Source organism: Acipenser ruthenus, chromosome 8 (genome assembly GCF_902713425.1).
Source record: "Acipenser ruthenus chromosome 8, fAciRut3.2 maternal haplotype, whole genome shotgun sequence".
NCBI classification, from domain to species: Eukaryota; Metazoa; Chordata; class Actinopteri; order Acipenseriformes; family Acipenseridae; genus Acipenser; species Acipenser ruthenus.
The window spans coordinates 18,055,822-18,075,498 of record NC_081196.1 but is presented as its reverse complement, the minus strand read 5'-3'; the positions used below and the strand labels follow the sequence as shown (position 1 = coordinate 18,075,498).

General features: G+C 44.2%; 1 protein-coding gene across 1 annotated transcript; it reads right to left on the bottom strand.

Annotated features, from left to right (window-relative positions):
- Positions 1-576: 576 nt before the first annotated feature.
- On the bottom strand, positions 577-14,270 carry zgc:112408 (uncharacterized protein LOC550260 homolog). The gene is made up of 7 exons (XM_059028670.1): positions 14,115-14,270; positions 12,624-12,727; positions 11,675-11,747; positions 11,215-11,297; positions 10,235-10,438; positions 9,902-10,036; positions 577-1,066 (listed from the first exon to the last, which is right to left on the bottom strand). Exons 1-7 carry the CDS (start codon positions 14,200-14,202, stop codon positions 875-877), a joined length of 879 nt encoding a protein of 292 aa, XP_058884653.1. The 5' UTR covers positions 14,203-14,270; the 3' UTR covers positions 577-874.
- Positions 14,271-19,677: the final 5,407 nt, after the last annotated feature.

Sequence of the window (19,677 nt, the reverse complement as noted above, 5' to 3'; positions counted from 1 at the left end):
CCGACCTACCTACCTACCGACCGACCGACGCTGACAAAAGCCTTACACTGGAATTCGGATTCAGGTATTATTATTATGTAGTGAGAAATGTATGCGAGTTGGGTAGCCTATTGTAGATGTACTACCAGTATTCTGAAAATGTCTACGACATTTTTTTTATATCATTAACGTAAAGTGCTGGATTTGATCTCCATTCGTAGACTACAATAATGATCAGAACTGATGAAGCTAACCTTCTGTAGGAAACCATGTATTATATATGTACATGTATAATGTGTATGCAAATATACACTACATGCAGTCAAAAAATGTTTCGCAAATAATGTATTGATAGTGCAAAGCGCTCTCTATGGAATGTTTTCTTGTTTTTTAATTGGTATTTGTGTAACTCTGTCTGGGTTTTTGTTTTGTTTCCCATGCTTTTTTTATTGTATTTTTTTGGTGGCTAAATAAGGCAGACTGCACTTGCGGTTCTTGAACACAACCTAAAAACTTCTTGTAAACCCAGTTTAAGAAAGCTGCAAAATATCAGTGGCTGCGTAATGCCAAATTGGAAGAATGACAGAAACATTTAAATACTCTCCCACATTTTAATATTGCTTAGGTCATTTGAATGTTAAAAGAGAATTCCCCTGCCTAAAATTACATGTAAACCCAAACTGGCCAAAATTAATTAGATTTTAATTTGATAACATTTTTACAGGAATTAAAAAACAATGTATGTTGCAAAGGTTGAGTATAATTAACTATCTGGATTTAAAATTAGGAATAAAGAACATTAATTACAAAATTAATTTATCATCAATTGTAATCTCTAAGACAACCAAACAACACACAGAACTTCCTAGTAAGTTGACCGTAGGTGACAAACAATTCATTTCTGCTTGAAAAATGCCGTCATTAAATCAATAGGAATTGGGAACACAATGGTGGAGTTCCTTTCCGAGGCAATCTCAGTCAAGGTCTGCAGGTAGCGGAGCTGCATGGATGAAGGGGCCTCAGCCATCACCATGGCAGCCTCTTTCAGTGCACGAGAGGCATTCATCTCCCCTTCTGCTGCAATCACCTATAACATTAGAAATATCTTGTGTTTAATTAATTAAAATAGTTTTATGGGTACCACTGTTTTCAAGCTGTACCTCAACATGCTTACTATGGTAAAAAAAAAAAACTTTACTTGTGGTATCTGTTTGAAAAAAAAAAATAAACAGCTTTCGCAGTTGCCTATAATGCCTTATGTGCGTCAGAGCTCAGGTTTGAAGTAGCTATGCAGTAAGATGTAGCCCTGTTTGAGAGGTCAGAAATTAAAATCAAGTTTAGAAATGTGTGTACCTGTCACAAAGACGGCCAGAGTGGGTGGCGTCAGACCAGAAAAGGAATACACAGAGACGGTGGTTGTGATGATGAGCTGAGTGCAATGGCTGCACTCAGCGTTTATTAACAAATAAAAGGTTTTAACAGACAAAAACAGGACACGGCACTTGACGCCAAAATAAACAGACATACAAAACGACTAAACACTAAACAGACGGTGCAGGACAGACAGACGAACACGGTGAGTACAAACAACTATTATTACGTTTAATGATTTTAACTCTCCTCTCTCTCTCTCTCTCTCACCCGTTCTCCTCTTCCGAACACCTAACCCTGAGTGCAAGAAATGTGCGTCTATATATACTATTGTGCTGGGATTCAATTACTAATTAATTATTCACTTGAATCCCAGCACGTGAATTAATTCTGTGCAACCCCGTGCTCACATATTACATTTAACCAGCACGTGAAGTGATTTGTGCTCTCCTCGTGCCTAAATACAAATCTACACTTTTTAAATACACGTGAAACACAGACCCGTTTATATCCCGTGTACCAATCTATACACCAACATTTACATACGCACGCATACATACACACAGAACACACAAATGCACACAGGGGCGGGGCACTTTGCCACATATACCCCCCCTTGTGCGCAGCACACATGGCCTCAACGGCCACCTCCCCCCTTAAATACCCAGCAGTCCAGGCCAAAGTCTCGGGCTGGGAAGGGAGGCTTCAGTGGGCCCATGGCTGGAAATGCTGTCAGCTCCCCTGCCGGTAGTGGCACGGCTGACAGCATGCTGGTCCTGTCCTGCAGCGAAAAAGCTGCGGGGGCAGGTGGTCCCCCGACCTCCCCCTTCTTCGTAGCCGGCAGCTCCCTCCTGTGGGGCTCCGGCCACAAGAACTCCTGCAGCGAAACTGCTGCTGGGGAAAGTGGTCTCCAGACCTCCTCCCCCTTCTTCGTGGCCGGCAGCTCCCCTTTCTGGGGCTCCGGCCACCGTACTCCCTGCGGAGGTACGGGCAGCAGAGGCAGCTCCTGCTCCTCTGCTCCGGGCGGTGGTGGAGGCAGAGGCAGCTCCAGCTCCTCTGCTCCTTGCGGTGGTGGAGGCAGAGGCAGCTCCAGCTCCTCTGCTCCTTGCGGTGGTGGTGGCAGAGGCAGAGGCAGCTCCTGCTCCTCTGCTCCTTGCGGTGGTGGTGGCGGAGACAGAGGCAGCTCCTGCTCCTCTGCTCCTGGAGGTGGTGGAGGCAGAGGCAGCTCCTGCTCCTCTGCTCCTTGCGGTGGTGGTGGCGGAGGCAGAGGCAGCTCCTGCTCCTCTGCTCCTTGCGGTGCTGGTGGCGGAGGCAGAGGCAGCTCCTGCTCCTCTGCTCCTGGAGGTGGTGGAGGCAGAGGCAGCTCCTGCTCCTCTGCTCCTGGAGGTGGTGGAGGTAGAGGCAGCTCCAGCTCCTCTGCTCCTGGCGGTGCTGGCTCCCTCTGCTGTGGCGGCTGGGCATGTGCACGCCGTGCTGCCTTCAGCAGCATAGCGAGAGGCTGCTGGGGGACACCAGCATCCTGCCCTTCTCCCCCCCCAAAAATTTTCAGGGGGTTGAGCCTGTAACTCCTCCCCTTCTGGCTCCTGGGGCTGAACCAGCAGGCATTTTCCCTCTGCTGGTGGCTTGGGTCCCAGGGCTGTGGAAGCCCCGACTTGCCTCCCTTTGGGCTGTGGACGCCCCGACTCCTCCCTGTTGGGCTGTGGACGCCCCGACTCCTCCCTGTTGGGCTGTGGACGCCCCGACTCCTCCCTGTTGGGCTGTGGACGCCCCGACTCCTCCCTGTTGGGCTGTGGACGTTCAGGCTCCCCCCACTCAGGCGTAGGACGTTCGGGCTCCTCCCACTCAGGCGTAGGACGTTCGGGCTCCTCCCACTCAGGCGTAGGACGTTCGGGCTCCTCCCATTCAGGCGTAGGACGTTCGGGCTCCTCCCACTCAGGCGTAGGACGTTCGGGCTCCTCCCACTCAGGCGTAGGACGTTCGGGCTCCTCCCACTCAGGCGTAGGACGTTCGGGCTCCTCCCACTCAGGCGTAGGACATTCGGGCTCCTTCCGCTCGGGCTCCTCCCATTTGGGCTGTGGATGCTCAGGCTCCTCCCATTTGGGCTGTGAAGGCAAAACCAGCAGGCATTCACCCTCTGCTGGTGGAGATGGGGACAGCAGGTACTCACCCTCTGCTGGTGGAGATGGGGACAGCAGGTACTCACCCTCTGCTGGTGGAGATGGGGACAGCAGGTACTCCTCTGCTGGTGGTCCTGCTACCTGGGCTGCTGTTCCATTTATGGTTGCCTCCAGGTAGTTGAGGACAAACTCCACACCCTCCTCCAAGGTGTTTGGGGTGTGTTCCTGCTGATATGCCTCCCATCTCTCACTGTCCATCATCCACAGGACCCGGACGACTATGGGCAGAGACTGGGCCTCCAGCCCAGCATTCTCCAGCATCCAGTCCCGCACTTTGATGGCGTCTTCTGCCATTTTTTTTTCTTTTTTTTTTTTCTTTTTTTTAAATCCAAACTGCGGTTCCTGCTCTGGCCTGAGTCCTGGAGGCGCTGTCGATCTCACGCAGGACACCACGTGTCACAAAGACGGCCAGAGTGGGTGGCGTCAGACCAGAAAAGGAATACACAGAGACGGTGGTTGTGATGATGAGCTGAGTGCAATGGCTGCACTCAGCGTTTATTAACAAATAAAAGGTTTTAACAGACAAAAACAGGACACGGCACTTGACGCCAAAATAAACAGACATACAAAACGACTAAACACTAAACAGACGGTGCAGGACAGACAGACGAACACGGTGAGTACAAACAACTATTATTACGTTTAATGATTTTAACTCTCCTCTCTCTCTCTCTCTCTCACCCGTTCTCCTCTTCCGAACACCTAACCCTGAGTGCAAGAAATGTGCGTCTATATATACTATTGTGCTGGGATTCAATTACTAATTAATTATTCACTTGAATCCCAGCACGTGAATTAATTCTGTGCAACCCCGTGCTCACATATTACATTTAACCAGCACGTGAAGTGATTTGTGCTCTCCTCGTGCCTAAATACAAATCTACACTTTTTAAATACACGTGAAACACAGACCCGTTTATATCCCGTGTACCAATCTATACACCAACATTTACATACGCACGCATACATACACACAGAACACACAAATGCACACAGGGGCGGGGCACTTTGCCACAGTACCTTAGAGTGCTGCCATCTGAAAATACAACTCCCTGGGTTTGCTGTTTGAAATATATACCACATTTCAGACATAGCAATATTTCCTTTGCACCCCCCACCCCTCTAGTTTTTTCAGAGCAATACAATCAAAATCAACAGTTTTACACGACTCATTTAAATGTCTGAGTAAGATTAATAAATTCACTGTCACTTTGTGGTCTGTGCACAATAGTCACTCCCATTTATTTATACAACTGCTAACTCCTAAATGGGTCAATCAATTCCTTTATTTAGCAGTTAAGCCCGTTCAGGACAGGACATTTACATTTCACAGTAGACAACAATTAGTAGCTACTGTATAACTATAAACCAGCATAAACACTACTGTATAATCTCTGTTCCCGAAATACCAGCCAACAACTAGGTGTAAAAATGCTATAATTTTATATCAGTGATGTTTGATCAATAATTATTGGTATTATACCCTATATACAAAAGACACATGCTCCTAGATTTATTCTTTGGCTGATTAGTGACTCATTGTGCAGACTGATACAGAGGTGTTGTCTGAGGGCGCTTGTGACGGGGTGCCCGCTTCCCCCTATATATTTGTATTATGATTTACTGTTATTGATTGTATTTTGTATACTCTTCTGTTTTGGCCAGGGGCTCCCCTCCCGAGTGCACCTCCCGAGGGTACGCTGTCGCCGTTGCCTCCTGAGGGTCCGCTGCCGTCGTCTCCTGAGAGCTCTGCATCGACTGGGGTCGCTGAGAGCTCTGCATCGCCTGGAGATGCTGCCTGCGCGCCACCGCCACCTGGGGATGCCGTCTGCGAGCCACCACTTTGGGGAGCTGCCTGCTCCGCACCATCTCCTGGAGTTGCTGTCTGCCTTGCATCAATGTCCAGGGATGTTGCTGGCCTGCCTTTGCCCGGGATCGCCGGGTTTCCACTGCCCGGGATTGCCAGGTTGTCATTGCCCGAGGCAGCTGAACTATCTTTGCTTGGGACCGGACTGCTTGTGGGCCCAAGGCAGCCTCCGTCCCCACCTCAGGAGTTTGACAAAGACATTTGGGACTTTAGGGGGGGAGGTGGCCGTAGGGCCATGTGTGCTGTGCACAAGGGGGGGCAAATGTGACGGGGTGCCCGCTTCCCCCTATATACTGTTATTGATTGTATTTTGTATACTCTTCTGTTTTGAAAAACGACTGTGCATTGGTTCAAATGCAGTTGTAATAGTGTTTGGCTAGGATGGGGTTAATTCCCATCCAGGGATGATTGTTCAGGTGCAGGTGGTCAGGAGTTTATTGATTGTTAATTGTGCAATTAACTCCTAACCACCTGCTATATAAGCCCAGCTCCAGGCTCATTGTTTGGTTGGAGTTAGGAGAAGGAACAGATAGAGAGTTTGGAGAGTTTGGAGGAGATAGACAGCAGTGAGAGAAAACGACTGCTACCTTTGTTTGGTTAAGGTATTCGTTCTGTTTATTTCTGGCATTCTAGCTTTCTTGTGTTTGGCCCTTGTGCCCTTTTATTTGTGTTTTGAAAAGTTTATTTGGTTTAATAAAAGAAACTGCACCACCACACGGTGTTTTGCCCCGCATTCTGCCTTTTGGTGTACTGTTTTCCTGGAACCTGACGTCACACACATCACCACATCAGCCATCCTGCCACACGTGGTGTCATCGTGGGATCAAACAGCGCCTCGGAGGACTCAGGCCAGGAGCAGTACTGTGGGTGCCACAGTACTGAGAAGTATTATTATTTTTTAATATGGGAAGGAACAGCCGCAAGAAGCAACAGCGGCAGCAACAGCAACAGCAGCAGCAGCCACCCCGACAAGAAGAGCCATGGGTGGAACCGTGGGAAGTTTGGCCCGGGTGCACCTGGTGCGGCCACTTGGAACACTGCTGGTTGGACTGCCCGGAGGTGCCTCCAGACTGGTGCAGTCGCTGTGAGGGTTCTGGACACAGCTGGAGGAAGTGCCCTTTTGTGGGACCGGCAGTGCAACAGCCATTGCAGCCTGCACTGGAGGAAGAGTCCAGCGTGGCTTCACTGCCGTCTGCTGTCTGTCAGGTCTACCTGGTGGATGAAGAGTGTTCTGGTTGCAGCAAATTCGGGCACACAGTGGCCATTTGCCCCTCCCAATATCAGGGAGAGGTGTTGGCTGCTCGAATGAGCCAAAACAAGACACCCCAAAGAACCCAGAAAGAACCGTCTGGAGAAGAGCCGCCAGCTCTGGTGCTACCAGAGCAGATTACTTCGCGGGAGATTTGGTATTGGCTGGTGGACCTTGATGGGGACATGAAGAGGGAACTCCCAGTGGCGATTAATGTCCTGTGGGCTCGAGACAGGAAACGGTGGGAAGCTTGGGAGAAGCAGCACCACCCAGAGTCCTTCCAGGATATTGCAGCTATGGTGCTTGATTACCTGGCTGCAGACATGGGAGGGGCTCCACCATTACCAGTTTCAGCGGGCAGTGCCTTGCTTACTCCAGAGCCCATGAGGGAGGAGCCCAAGTGCCCTGTGTCCAAGAAGGGGAAGCCCAAGTCGCCAAACCCGGAGAAGCCAGTGCGTACAGTGCCGAGAGGGAAAGTGTCTGTCTGTGTGTCCAGTACCCAGAGGGAAGGTGCCTGAGTGTCCAGTGCCCAGAGTGAAGGAGGAGCTGCCGTCCCGAGAGCCAGAGAGGGAGGAGCTGCTGTCCCGAGAGCCAGAGAAGGAGGAGCTGCTGTCCCGAGAGCCAGAGAGGGAGGAGCTGCTGTCCCGAGAGCCAGAAGGGAAGGAGCCGTCGTCCCGAGAGCCAGAAGGGGAGCCGCTGCCGTCGCCCAGAGAGGGGGAGCCCGAACGTCCACAGCCCGAGAGGGAGGAGCCCGAGTGTCCACAGCCCGAGAGGGAGGAGCCCGAACGTCCACAGCCCGAGGGGGAGGAGCCCGAGCGGGAGGAGTCGGTGCGTCCACGGCCCGAGCGGGAGGAGTCGGTGCGTCCACGGCCCGAGCGGGAGGAGTCGGTGCGTCCACGGCCCGAGCGGGAGGAGTCGGTGCGTCCAAGGCCCGAGCGGGAGGAGTCGGTGTGTCCACGGCCCGAGAAGGGGAAGCCCACAGGCCCAGTGCTGAAGGGACCCGCAGGGGAAGAATATGAGCTGTCTCTCCCTCCACCGCCAGCAGAGGGGGAACAGCCGGAGCTGTCTCTCCCTCCACCGCCAGCAGAGGGGGAACAGCCGGAGCTGTCTCTCCCTCCATCGCCTGGGGTTGCCTGCCTGTCCGCGTCGCCAGGGGGTCCAGAGGGTCCAGCGTCGCCAGAGGGGCCAGGGTGTCCCGCATCGCCAGGGGGTCCAGAGGGTCCAGCGCCGCCGGAAGGACCAGCGTTGCTGTTCCCGCCACCCCCACCAGAGGGAGTAGTGCAGGAGCTGCTGCTTCCTCCACCCCCACCAGAGGGAGCAGCGCAGGAACTGCTGCTCCCTCCATCACCACCAGAGGGAGTAGTGCAGGAGCTGCTGCTTCCTCCACCCCCACCAGAGGGAGCAGCGCAGGAGCTGCCGCTCCCTCCACCCCCACCAGAGGGAGTAGCGCAGGAGCTGCCGCTCCCTCCACCCCCACCAGAGGGAGTAGCGCAGGAGCTGCCGCTCCCTCCACCCCCACCAGAGGGAGTAGCGCAGGAGCTGCCGCTCCCTCCACATCCACCAGAGGGAGCAGAGCTGGAGCTACTACTCCCTCCACCTCTAGTAGAAGGAGATGTTTGGCAATCCCCACCTGTGAAGGAAGACAACGGGCTAGTCAAAGTCTCAGCTGAAGAAGATAGCCCGCTGGATGAAGTTGCACCGCCCGGGGATGCCTGCTTTGCACCTCCCGGGAATGCCTGCTCCGCATCACCTGGAGTTGGTGTGTCTTTTGCTTCTCCTAGGGTCGCCGAGGGTCCTGCTCTGCCTGGGGTCGCCGAGGGTCCTGCTCTGCCTGGGGTCGCCGAGGGTCCTGCTCTGCCTGGGGTCGCCGAGGGTCCTGCTTCGCCTGGGGTCGCCGAGGGTCCTGCTTCACCTGGGGTTGCCTGGTGCTCCGCATCGCCTAGGGAGCTACCAGTTACAAAGTACGAGGGAGAAGTGGAGCTCCCGCTGCCGCCTTCATGGCCAGGGGCTCCCCTCCCGAGTGCACCTCCCGAGGGTACGCTGTCGCCGTTGCCTCCTGAGGGTCCGCTGCCGTCGTCTCCTGAGAGCTCTGCATCGACTGGGGTCGCTGAGAGCTCTGCATCGCCTGGAGATGCTGCCTGCGCGCCACCGCCACCTGGGGATGCCGTCTGCGAGCCACCACTTTGGGGAGCTGCCTGCTCCGCACCATCTCCTGGAGTTGCTGTCTGCCTTGCATCAATGTCCAGGGATGTTGCTGGCCTGCCTTTGCCCGGGATCGCCGGGTTTCCACTGCCCGGGATTGCCAGGTTGTCATTGCCCGAGGCAGCTGAACTATCTTTGCTTGGGACCGGACTGCTTGTGGGCCCAAGGCAGCCTCCGTCCCCACCTCAGGAGTTTGACAAAGACATTTGGGACTTTAGGGGGGGAGGTGGCCGTAGGGCCATGTGTGCTGTGCACAAGGGGGGGCAAATGTGACGGGGTGCCCGCTTCCCCCTATATACTGTTATTGATTGTATTTTGTATACTCTTCTGTTTTGAAAAACGACTGTGCATTGGTTCAAATGCAGTTGTAATAGTGTTTGGCTAGGATGGGGTTAATTCCCATCCAGGGATGATTGTTCAGGTGCAGGTGGTCAGGAGTTTATTGATTGTTAATTGTGCAATTAACTCCTAACCACCTGCTATATAAGCCCAGCTCCAGGCTCATTGTTTGGTTGGAGTTAGGAGAAGGAACAGATAGAGAGTTTGGAGAGTTTGGAGGTTACCTTTGTTTGGTTAAGGTATTCGTTCTGTTTATTTCTGGCATTCTAGCTTTCTTGTGTTTGGCCCTTGTGCCCTTTTATTTGTTTTGAAAAGTTTATTTGGTTTAATAAAAGAAACTGCGCCACCATGCAGTGTTTTGCCCCGCATTCTGCCTTTTGGTGTACTGTTTTCCTGGAACCTGACGTCACACACATCACCACATCAGCCATCCTGCCACAGCGCTATATAAACTAAAGCTAACAGATAGATGTGACAGTCTGCTGAGCATACTTGAAGCCTTGCACTAGAAAATGTTTCCTGATTAACCAATACAGTTGAACACAAAATAAATGACTAGGGATTATGGACTGGACTGGTAAATAGTGAGTCTAAGTGGTTTATAATACCTGATCATTTCTAACATCGAGGGTCAGTCTTTATGTCAATAAAGCTGCACATTTTTGACATACAGTCAGACAGACCGATACCTTCACACGTTTTAAGAAGGATACTTACTTTTGCTCTTGCTTCTCGTGATGCCTCAGCTTCAGCAGCCATTGCTCTCTGCATAGACTGGGGGAGTTTGACATCCTTTAGTTCGACTCTCTCCACTTTGATGCCCCACTCCTTTGATGCATCATATAACACATGCTGGATTGGAAAAACAAACAGTGTGACATAAGTCAGTTGTGTAGACACAAAATATATGCATAAGGCTGAATGTATTTGTGTGAGCCCTATACTACCATACTACATTCCCCTATATCCCTGTGAGATTGATTGGTGCTGGACTTTTGACTCAGGCGGTTCTGAAGATTTGAACATTAGAAACTGAAATTCAGTTTTTACCTCCATCTGGTCAGCCATCTCCTCTCTGTCAGTAAGGATCTCCGAGAGGTTCTTTGTTCCCAGCATGTTTCTTAGTGTTGTTTGAGCAAGCATTTGTGTGGCCATGTCAGCATTCCCCACCTTTGTGATGGCAACTGTGGGATTGAAAGTGCGGTAAAACACAACACCATCCACCATTATAGTAACAGAGTCTCTTGTTAAAACCTATGGGGAAAAAAACAAGCAAACAAAACACTGTTAGTACAGCAGTTTTCATTGCACTCAAACATTTGTATCTTTCCACATTCCACTGAGACAGTTTATCCTTATTGCCACAAGAGGATGCTCATGCCCTGCAATACAGGATTTTTTTTATTTTTTTAAACTAACCAGCAGTAAACCTCTGTGTGATTCTCCGAAAAATAATGCAAGAGAGAAAACATTAGAAGTGTATATTAGTCTAATTTTATGTTGTGTTTATTAAGACGTATATTCCCCAAATGCTTGTTTGAGTGACTGTATATATATTCTGTATATATATTATATACATATTGCTCTGCTTATTAAAAGAACCATTTCAGGAAATTAGAAAAATCATGATAATCTAACTTTACAATAAACATGATTTTTAAAGATATGAAGAAAAAAAAACATATTTTCAATGTGTCTGCGTTCATTCTCGGAAGTGCAAGACTGTAATAACCACAGCTATTTATTGTTTACTAACTGCTATGGAAAAAAAAATACCAAAAATACCATTGCATCTTGCATATAGGAAAATGCAATACACATTACGTAAATATAATGCAATTATTTTGTTTGCTCTCTCTAATACATATTTATGACCTCAAACCTTCACAAGTGATTTCCCATTCCAGAAAAAATTATGGAAATGACACTGGAGCTAAAAAATAAACCGTCTTAATGTTCTACCTATTACTTCTCTTAAAAGACATGAATGTAACTATTTTACATCAATAGAAATAAAAAAAAACGCTTACTTCCTGAGGAGGTATATTAAATGACACTGTCCTCAAGTCAACACGGTGAAATGTGTCTAGGCAAGGAATGATCCAGAACATACCTAAAAGAGATATAAATATAAACTACACGTTTTTAATAATTCAAGAACATGAAGAAAGTATTATTTTGTTGTTTTGTTGTCATCATTCTAGCCTGTTCAACACAACTTGACCCACATGTGAAGGGGCAGGAACGTATAACGTAATTTAAACCAAGATTTTTTACTGGATAAAAGCAATATATATATTATATGGCGTTCAGTTGAAAAGACAGACATTAGACAGTTAAGCAGGAGTGATGATGTGAGCCTCACCTGTTTGTTGAGCCTCACCTATGTTTGTAGGTTTTAATGTTCTGTGCATCTCTTGCTTCAAGTTATTTTTAGCAAGCTGTAGTCTTTTTTTTTTTTTGAAATGTTGCCATTTATAAAATACATACCTGGTCCTTTTGCTCCCCCTTTAACAATACGCCCAAGACGAAAGATGACAGCCCTCTCATACTCCTGTACAACCTGAAAGGAAAAACAAAATAATGTAATTTAACTAACCCAATACTTGGCAAATGCAATTGCTATTATAATGAGACAATAGAAGTACAGTACAATCACATTTGCCATTTGTACAAGAATTGTACAAATACCAGACTATCTTACTAAGATTGCATTAATCCAAGGGGTCCCAAGTGGCTCACTTAGTATTTATGGGAAGAATAGGTTGAGTCAAGATTTAGATCCTGTGGGTTCCCTCCTGTGTACGGAAGACAAACTGTCTGTTGGTATTGTGCTATGTGTTGGCTTGGGCTGCTTTACAACACCTGGCTCAAGTGTATAACTACAGTATTACAACAGTTAGAGCTGGTATTCTGTTCTGATCCATAATTCAATGTCAAAATGAGTGTAAGCCGTGTTCTTTTGGAGTCTCCAAAAGTTGCGTGTCACCACCATGTGTCGTTTATGATGTATTAATGTATGTTGAATAAAACTGGAAACAGTACTTGACATCTTGACCACTGTAGAAGAACAAATGTACAGTCACCTTCACGATAGCAGTTTTGTCTTGCTATAGGGCAGGTATAATTTAACTGAATGTGCTTCACAATTCAGAAGGTTCAGTTATGTTCCCTCACCACAGCAATTTCCAGAAGAGCTTACAAGACCCTAGTCAGTAGTCGCTCGTAGTGTGTGGTACCACACCAATCTGCACCAGTGCCAATGCAATGTTTCCTGTGGAATCCCCACTTCTTAACTATTTATAGCATTGTGATAATGACCTCCACTTGCCCAACCTTTATCCATAGAATCATTTTGAGAATTCATCAATAGTTGTTTTGCAAGGATAAACCAATTGTTCCGTTTGAATGTTGGAAATAGGAAGCTAAATGCTCATACCTTAAAACAGAAGAAGATGGATATGGGGAATGTCACGAGGATTATTAACATGGAAAAGCTTATCAGGATCCATCCACAGAAGCCTACACACCCACCATTATCCCCTGGAGAAAATCAAAAAGCAAACCATTGTCTATACATTTTTCTATAAAAGATTAAACATTTACACAACAAATAAAAAAAACATAAACCATTTACTATAGCAACCATTAACCAGAAGTCATCACTCACACACACACACACACGCACTCACACACACGTGCACACACACAAAATGTATATAAATCTACACATACTGTCATTGGAAAAGGTATGTTAACAACACAGCAATGTTAGGAATGTTGGATATGCTGAGTAAAAGTGCTTATTTATACAAATATTAAGGTACAGTATGAAAATAATACAATAGCATTCTACTGTTTTCTCAAACTACTGTTTAATATGTGTTTTTTGTTTGGTACTAATACAGTAATATAATGGCACAAACATGTCTTAAGCTTTTGTGGAAAGCTTGTGAATAGGAAATTGGTGTGATGATGTCCATAGGACACAGGAACAGGTTTTAAGTAAAGTTGTAAATAGCGCACAGTAAGGTTAAAAAAATCATGTAGGAATATTTTGAACCAAGCTAACAGAAAAAAACATGTGATTGAAAAAAATAAAAATAAATAGAAAACACTGTTCTAGTATTGTATGATCTACTCAGACTTAGTACTGTATTACCGTGTTGCTTTTTCAACCAAACACTACAAAAATGTATTCAATTTATTTTAAGTTATGCATTATATTTGCATTACATTCTAAAAGCTTCAGCTCTCGGTCCACATAGCGCCACCATATGGGTTCAAGTCTATCAGGCCACACACTTTGTTGCTAGTAACAACTTGCACTTCTTAATTACTGCAGAACCCACTTGCAAGCAACTGCACTGCTCATACAAGTGTCACATTATTGCTCATGGTGGGCAGTTATATATCATGGTAAAACATCCTTTCAAAAATGGGACACACTTCCAAACCATGTTGGAATGGAATTGGCTTTCACAAACTGCAATCCTATCTCAAGAATCATAGTTAAACAACTGGCAACAGTGAGATTAACGACAGAGGAAAGGGACATTCTAAATGTAATCATATCAGTGCTTTTAACCTTGAAAACTGATACATAGAATGACATAGCTGAAACATATTTATATTGGCTATACAGAATTGCACAACATGCTACTAGTGGTGATATAATTTCTATGATACTGTCGAATCTAGACAAGGTTTACTCAAATACTACTCTGTATCATAATAATAACTAATAATATACTATTATTTCAAGTCAAATTACTGTTCAGCACATAGTGTTTGAAAGTTTTGAAAGTACACTGATATTTAAAAAAAAATAGCTACTGTTGAAAAATAAAGCATAGCAGGCATTTTTCTTCTGAAAGAAACAATTAGCTGTAAAAGTGCCATAACAGCAGTAAGATGAAACAGAAGTTACCTTGCACAACCTGATGTCTGTTTTTTCCTTCTGCAACCTCTTTTGCAGTACTTGTCTCCATCTCTGGTTTAATTTTATTAATTGACATTCACTGTGTAAGTTATCCAACTATGACAATCAGACAGTTTATGATTTTGCTGTTGAAAAAAAAAACAGTTTAAGAATGGTCACGCCCTTCTTGTACCGAGAGAACGTCACACAATGGAAGGAAAACATCTAGAGTAGTTGCATAGCAACAGTGGCATATCCATTCCTCATGTCAGTATTAAAAAATGTGAGTAAATCTGGCAGAGAATAGACCCTAACAGCAATTTTACACTCACACGGTTCATATACATACAAAGCCTAACATATTACATGTACTGTGCTATTGCCGATATGTTTTGCAAACAAAAATATGAATGTTTACAAGACTATTGTACTGTATGGTCTTGGGGGCTTATCCACTGAATATTTGAAAAATATATACTTTTTAGATGTGTGTTGTTCTTTAAATGCCCTCAACAATAAAACACCAAGCCAGGAATAATACGTTTAAAAATGGTTTAACTTTGAATAGCATTAGAAATTCCCATTCTGTGTGTAAATCTACAGACTGTTTTTAACTGTACTACTATTTTCTTGTTTTCTTCTTTAATTGTTTTTGACAATACAATACTGAGGCATATAGTCTAAATAAAATGTATGGATAGAGTAGTAATGGCAAACCAAATTTGCATTTTTGTAATTCATGACTGACACACCTAGAGAAAACGGGCCAGCGAAGGTCCTGGAAAACAGGTTGAAACAACGTGCAGAGTCATGTAACTCCAAAGGTACAAAGCCAAAGCCTTATATACTAAACAATGAATTAGTATTACCAATAACTAGACACTGGGGCATTGTGGTGTTCCCTGTAATAATTAAAATCCAATCCATGTAATTGCAATAACGTTTTTGAATGTCGGACTAAAATGTAAAGAGTTTGTTAATACTATAAAAGGTAGCCAAACGTGTTCTATAAAATATGTATTTCTTATCATGGTAGAATTGTCATTCTTAACTTGGATTCCTTTTACCTAGTTATACATAAGATGCTAGTATTTACTATACTGCCAAAACGGTATTCATCATTTCTGAAGATATATATATGTAGTCCTGTATATATATATATATATATATTGTAGCGAGCGGTGGTCTTTCGGTCGATACCGTTTAGTGCAGACAGACGGACAGACAAGTTGCTTTTGAACAGCGTCCCGGTTTTATTATCCTTTAATTTTACAAATCACTATCGGCTGGGACCCACGCCTCTAACACAGATAATCTCTCAATCTTCTCTGTATCTCACTCTCTTTTCCTCTAACCCGCTGCTCCCCTTCCCCAGCCCTTTTTCCTTCCCCCTTTCAGCACGCCCACCAATCCCTGCGCTTCACCCGCCGGCATGCCAACCGGACCTGACATAACACAACCTAACCTCAGCTACGAAAAGAGCTGACTGGTCAACTACATACAAATCCCACCCCCCCATCGGCGTGGGCTCGCCTCACAATACACAAACCACGAACAAGACACACAGCACACAAAAGTCCCTTCACTTCGGCCAGGTCGCTACAATATATATATATATATATATATATATATATATATATATATATATATATATATATATATATATATATATATATATATATATACAGGACTACAGTAAAATGTAGGACTACAGTAAAATTTGCTTATTAGAAAACAATTCAGTACCACCAGTCAAGAAGCAGTAGATGCGTGCTACTACATCACAACATCAACAAATTTAAAATCAATCAGAGCAAGTACCAGCTTTTTCATTTTGACTTGCTGTAATGAAAGCTCAGTTCACATCTATTGGACAGCAAATACTAAACAAAGACACAAGTGATCCAAATATATTTTATTATCCACCAAACCCAGCCAATCAATACTTTGCACTGATGAACTACCGAATCAGCCAATTACAGCCCATCTTTGTGTTTACAGCTTTCTTATGTTTTTAATTATTTATGTTTTGTACACGTGCAGTGCATGTATTATACTGATTGAAAAGAATCAATGCTACACCTAGTAATTATGTATTCAAATCCTCGTTGAAATGAAGAGGCTGGATTGTATCAGCGACTGTATACTGGAGCACATCACTATCTTACTGATAATGTAGAAAACAAAGAAATAACAGTTGCAAAATGCAAAAAAAAAAAAATCATAACACACTACAAAAACGTGTCTTTTCTAATTCCTCCCTTTCTAATTTGCACAGGACTCATGTGGTCCTTCGATAAGAAAATGTTCACCACGCAATGTACAGGAAAAATTAGGAAATGTTCATGGGTGGGTGGGTATAGAAAGATAAAGTTAACATGCTTAAGATGAGGGATGGGGGATGGTAGAAAATCAACAATTAAAAAAATAAGTAAAAGATCTACTTTAAAAGACCCTAGAAAGTTGATTCAAAATGACTTTTTAATAAAAGTAATATCCACCTTATATTTGTAGCAATGCAGATTACTGAAAAATAAGCCGGCCATGAAGCCTTATTTTGATGTGATACTAGATATTTCTTACAGCTGTGGCTTTTGGTATGATCAATATTTAACAGGGTTTGGTCATTGCTCAGCTAGACTACTTGTGACTAAGAAGGGTTGTGAAAGCTAACATGACTGTTTCATGTAATATTGTTTAATACTGTGTGTATCATGGAACTACATTACAGATCTCATTATATATATTTTTCTATTCTGAACAGCCGTCGTAAATTGGACAATGTTTTCAGCGGAGTACAAGGCAGAATATCGTACAGTGTTCAGAATTTCAATGTGTGGACACTGTGGGTACCGCTACAAGGATTTTGCCCCCAGATACGAGGGTAACGGGAAATGTGGCATTTTGCAGGGGCTTTTGCTCTATGGAGTGTGCAGAAAGATAAGACTCCAATCATGTTCCTGGAGGTACACAGTCCAGCAGTTTTCTGTCTCCCAAAATTACTAACCCTTTCAAAACTGCACTCTATAAGGACTTATATAAGACATTTTTGTATTTGGCTTTTACCTGTATTTGACCTTTAGCTGAGGTGAGAGGTCAAAGGCAAGGACATTCTTTGATAGAGCATATATGATAGAGCATCTGTGTTCCATGGTAACCCTGATCTTATTAGCACTCTGAGTTATAAGTAGGGGTTCTGATTTTAGGGTTTTACTCGATTCCCCCCCCCCCCCCCCCCATGCATTTTTTCTGCATTAGGGTTAAACCCAAAAACTCCCTAAATAGTGCTATTTCTCTTGTTTCTATTGGCTAGTGTGAATACGCTGAAGTAACTTTGGGAAACAGTTTTTTAATTGTACCTTCAAAATGGTTGATTGTTATTCACTTATTGGCGATATATTGTAGATACGACTATTACTGAAGACCCATCGTGCAGGTATTGCAAAGTCCATGAACAAAACAAAACATTAAAATAAATTAGTGCACCGTATAAAACTGAGCTGATTTTGGCAGTGCTTGCTAGTCTGTTAACCAGTTTAAATGTATTTTGAAGCAAATTAAAGTAGTTTCGTTTCAGCTTTATTGTTAGTTTCGCACGTGACAATACTGTCCTAACTACATGATAGCAGACATATTTCATTAAGTGAACATTTATTTAAATGTTTTTGGAATTAAATGTAAAACTGTGTGGCATTTTTAATTGTGAAATTGCTAAGCGAAAACGCCAATTCAAAAACATTTACCTATTCAGCTTGAATAAGGAATAAGAAAATACTAGTTGTTTATTTCCTTTTTCCTTATTCCCTGCGAACACGGAAATCAAGTTTTTTTTGGAGGCTACATTCGGAAGAAAGTGGGCAAAATCTTTGTTTCTTTTATGCTGATATATAAGATTTTGCCTGGACACTGACCCCGACTGTGTGCAATATGCAAGAAAAAAAACCAAACATTTCCTTATTCAGCTCAAATAAGGAATAATGAAACACTCGTTTTTTATTTCCTTTTGCCCATGGAACCCGTTTGGCTCACAGTTGCCAAGTTAAAATTTGAAATCTCATATTCCTAGAGCTAGAAATACCTTTTTCAGTATTTAAAAGTACAGGGTATACATGTAGTTCTCACTTTTCTAAAATTGATTTTTTCTCACATAAATTGAATTGTATTTGCCAGTAGCATCTCTGGTGAGTCTATCTAGGATTGTGCAAAAGAAAATGTCAAATTCTGAAACACTTTTTATGTGGTAAAATAGTAATTCATGCAAGTATGAGACTGATTTTCAAATAGGCAATCACAAAATCCTGGAGGGTATTATGCATGATATATAATCATACTGTATAAACTGCATTCCCCTATTGAAAGTTCATTTCAGAAAGGACACACTTTAATAGAGGACCACTAGCTTGGCATTTGGTTAGGGGGGTCTTTCCTATCCATGGACCTAGACCAGAGGGATTTGTCTATAGGTTGAAACATGACTGGAGCCTTTAACACCACAGATACACGAACCCTTTCTGCAAAGCTTTATTGGTAATCTAAGAACTGAGGTGGTGCAACAAATGCCCCATAGTGTCCATTATCTTATTTTCTATCAATTATTTAATCTGTACTTAGTTATTTATGTGAAGGTATTCATACAGTGTTGGATGTGCATTGTTCTGAATTGGCTTTTTTCCCCATTCTGGAGTATTTGGTTCTATGAGTTCACACCTTTATTTCATTATAAAAACAATCAATTAAGAATAAACCAAGAAACATGAGAATATACCGGCCACCTGAAAATAATTACAGTGCAAAATATGAATTATCAGCTGCTTTCTCCCTGTGAAATGATACAATATTTATCTCATTAATATTAACATTCACTAAGAACATGACTGATTTTTGAAACTCTGATAGGAAAATTGGTCACTGATTCAAAGCTGTGAGACCAGAGCTGTAACAATACTTACTCAACAATAATATATTTGGGTCAAAACACCTGTGTGACGGGGGACTGCCCTGTCTTTATGATCATGGTTGGGACTGGCAGGGAGGGGGTTAAAATTCCTCCCTGCCAGGAAAACATGTGAAAATGTGACTAATCAGCAATTATTGAATAATTGGGCTCCAGCCACAGGGAATAAAAGCCAGGGGAGAGGCCCTGGCTAGAGAGAGTGGTAGAGAGAGTTCTGGAAGGAGAAGGAGTGTTTTGGTTGTACTGTGTTTTCTGTTCCAGTGAAGGCAACGCCCAGCCTGGAAACTTTATTTTGTAAATTTTTGTTTTGTTTTTGTATTTTGTGTTTGAAACCTTTTTGTTTGGCCCTTGTGCTGGTTTATTTTGTATTTTTGTTTATTAAAAACTTTATTTTTGAACTCTATACTGTCTCTGAGTCTCAAACCTCGGTCAGTCCTGTCACAGTTGGTGTCAGAAATGGGATAGCGCCACCTGGAGGCTCAGAGCAGTAATTTTTTTTTTTCCTCTTTTTGGGAGGTTTTTTTTTTTGGGAAACTTTATTTAAATGGGGAAGAAGAGCAGACAGCGGCAAAGGCAGGAGATGCAGCAGCCGAAGAAATGTAGGCTGCTGCAACAACA

Bases quoted from the DNA above. Each gene is read 5' to 3' on its own strand.
- zgc:112408 (XM_059028670.1), bottom strand. From the start codon at position 14,202: ATGTCAATTAATAAAATTAAACCAGAGATGGAGACAAGTACTGCAAAA. The intron at 10,439-11,214 runs GTAAGCGTTTTT...TTTTCCCCATAG, and splicing joins TTAATATACCTCCTCAGGAA to GTTTTAACAAGAGACTCTGT. The intron at 10,037-10,234 runs GTAAAAACTGAA...TTTCCAATCCAG, and splicing joins AGATGGCTGACCAGATGGAG to CATGTGTTATATGATGCATC.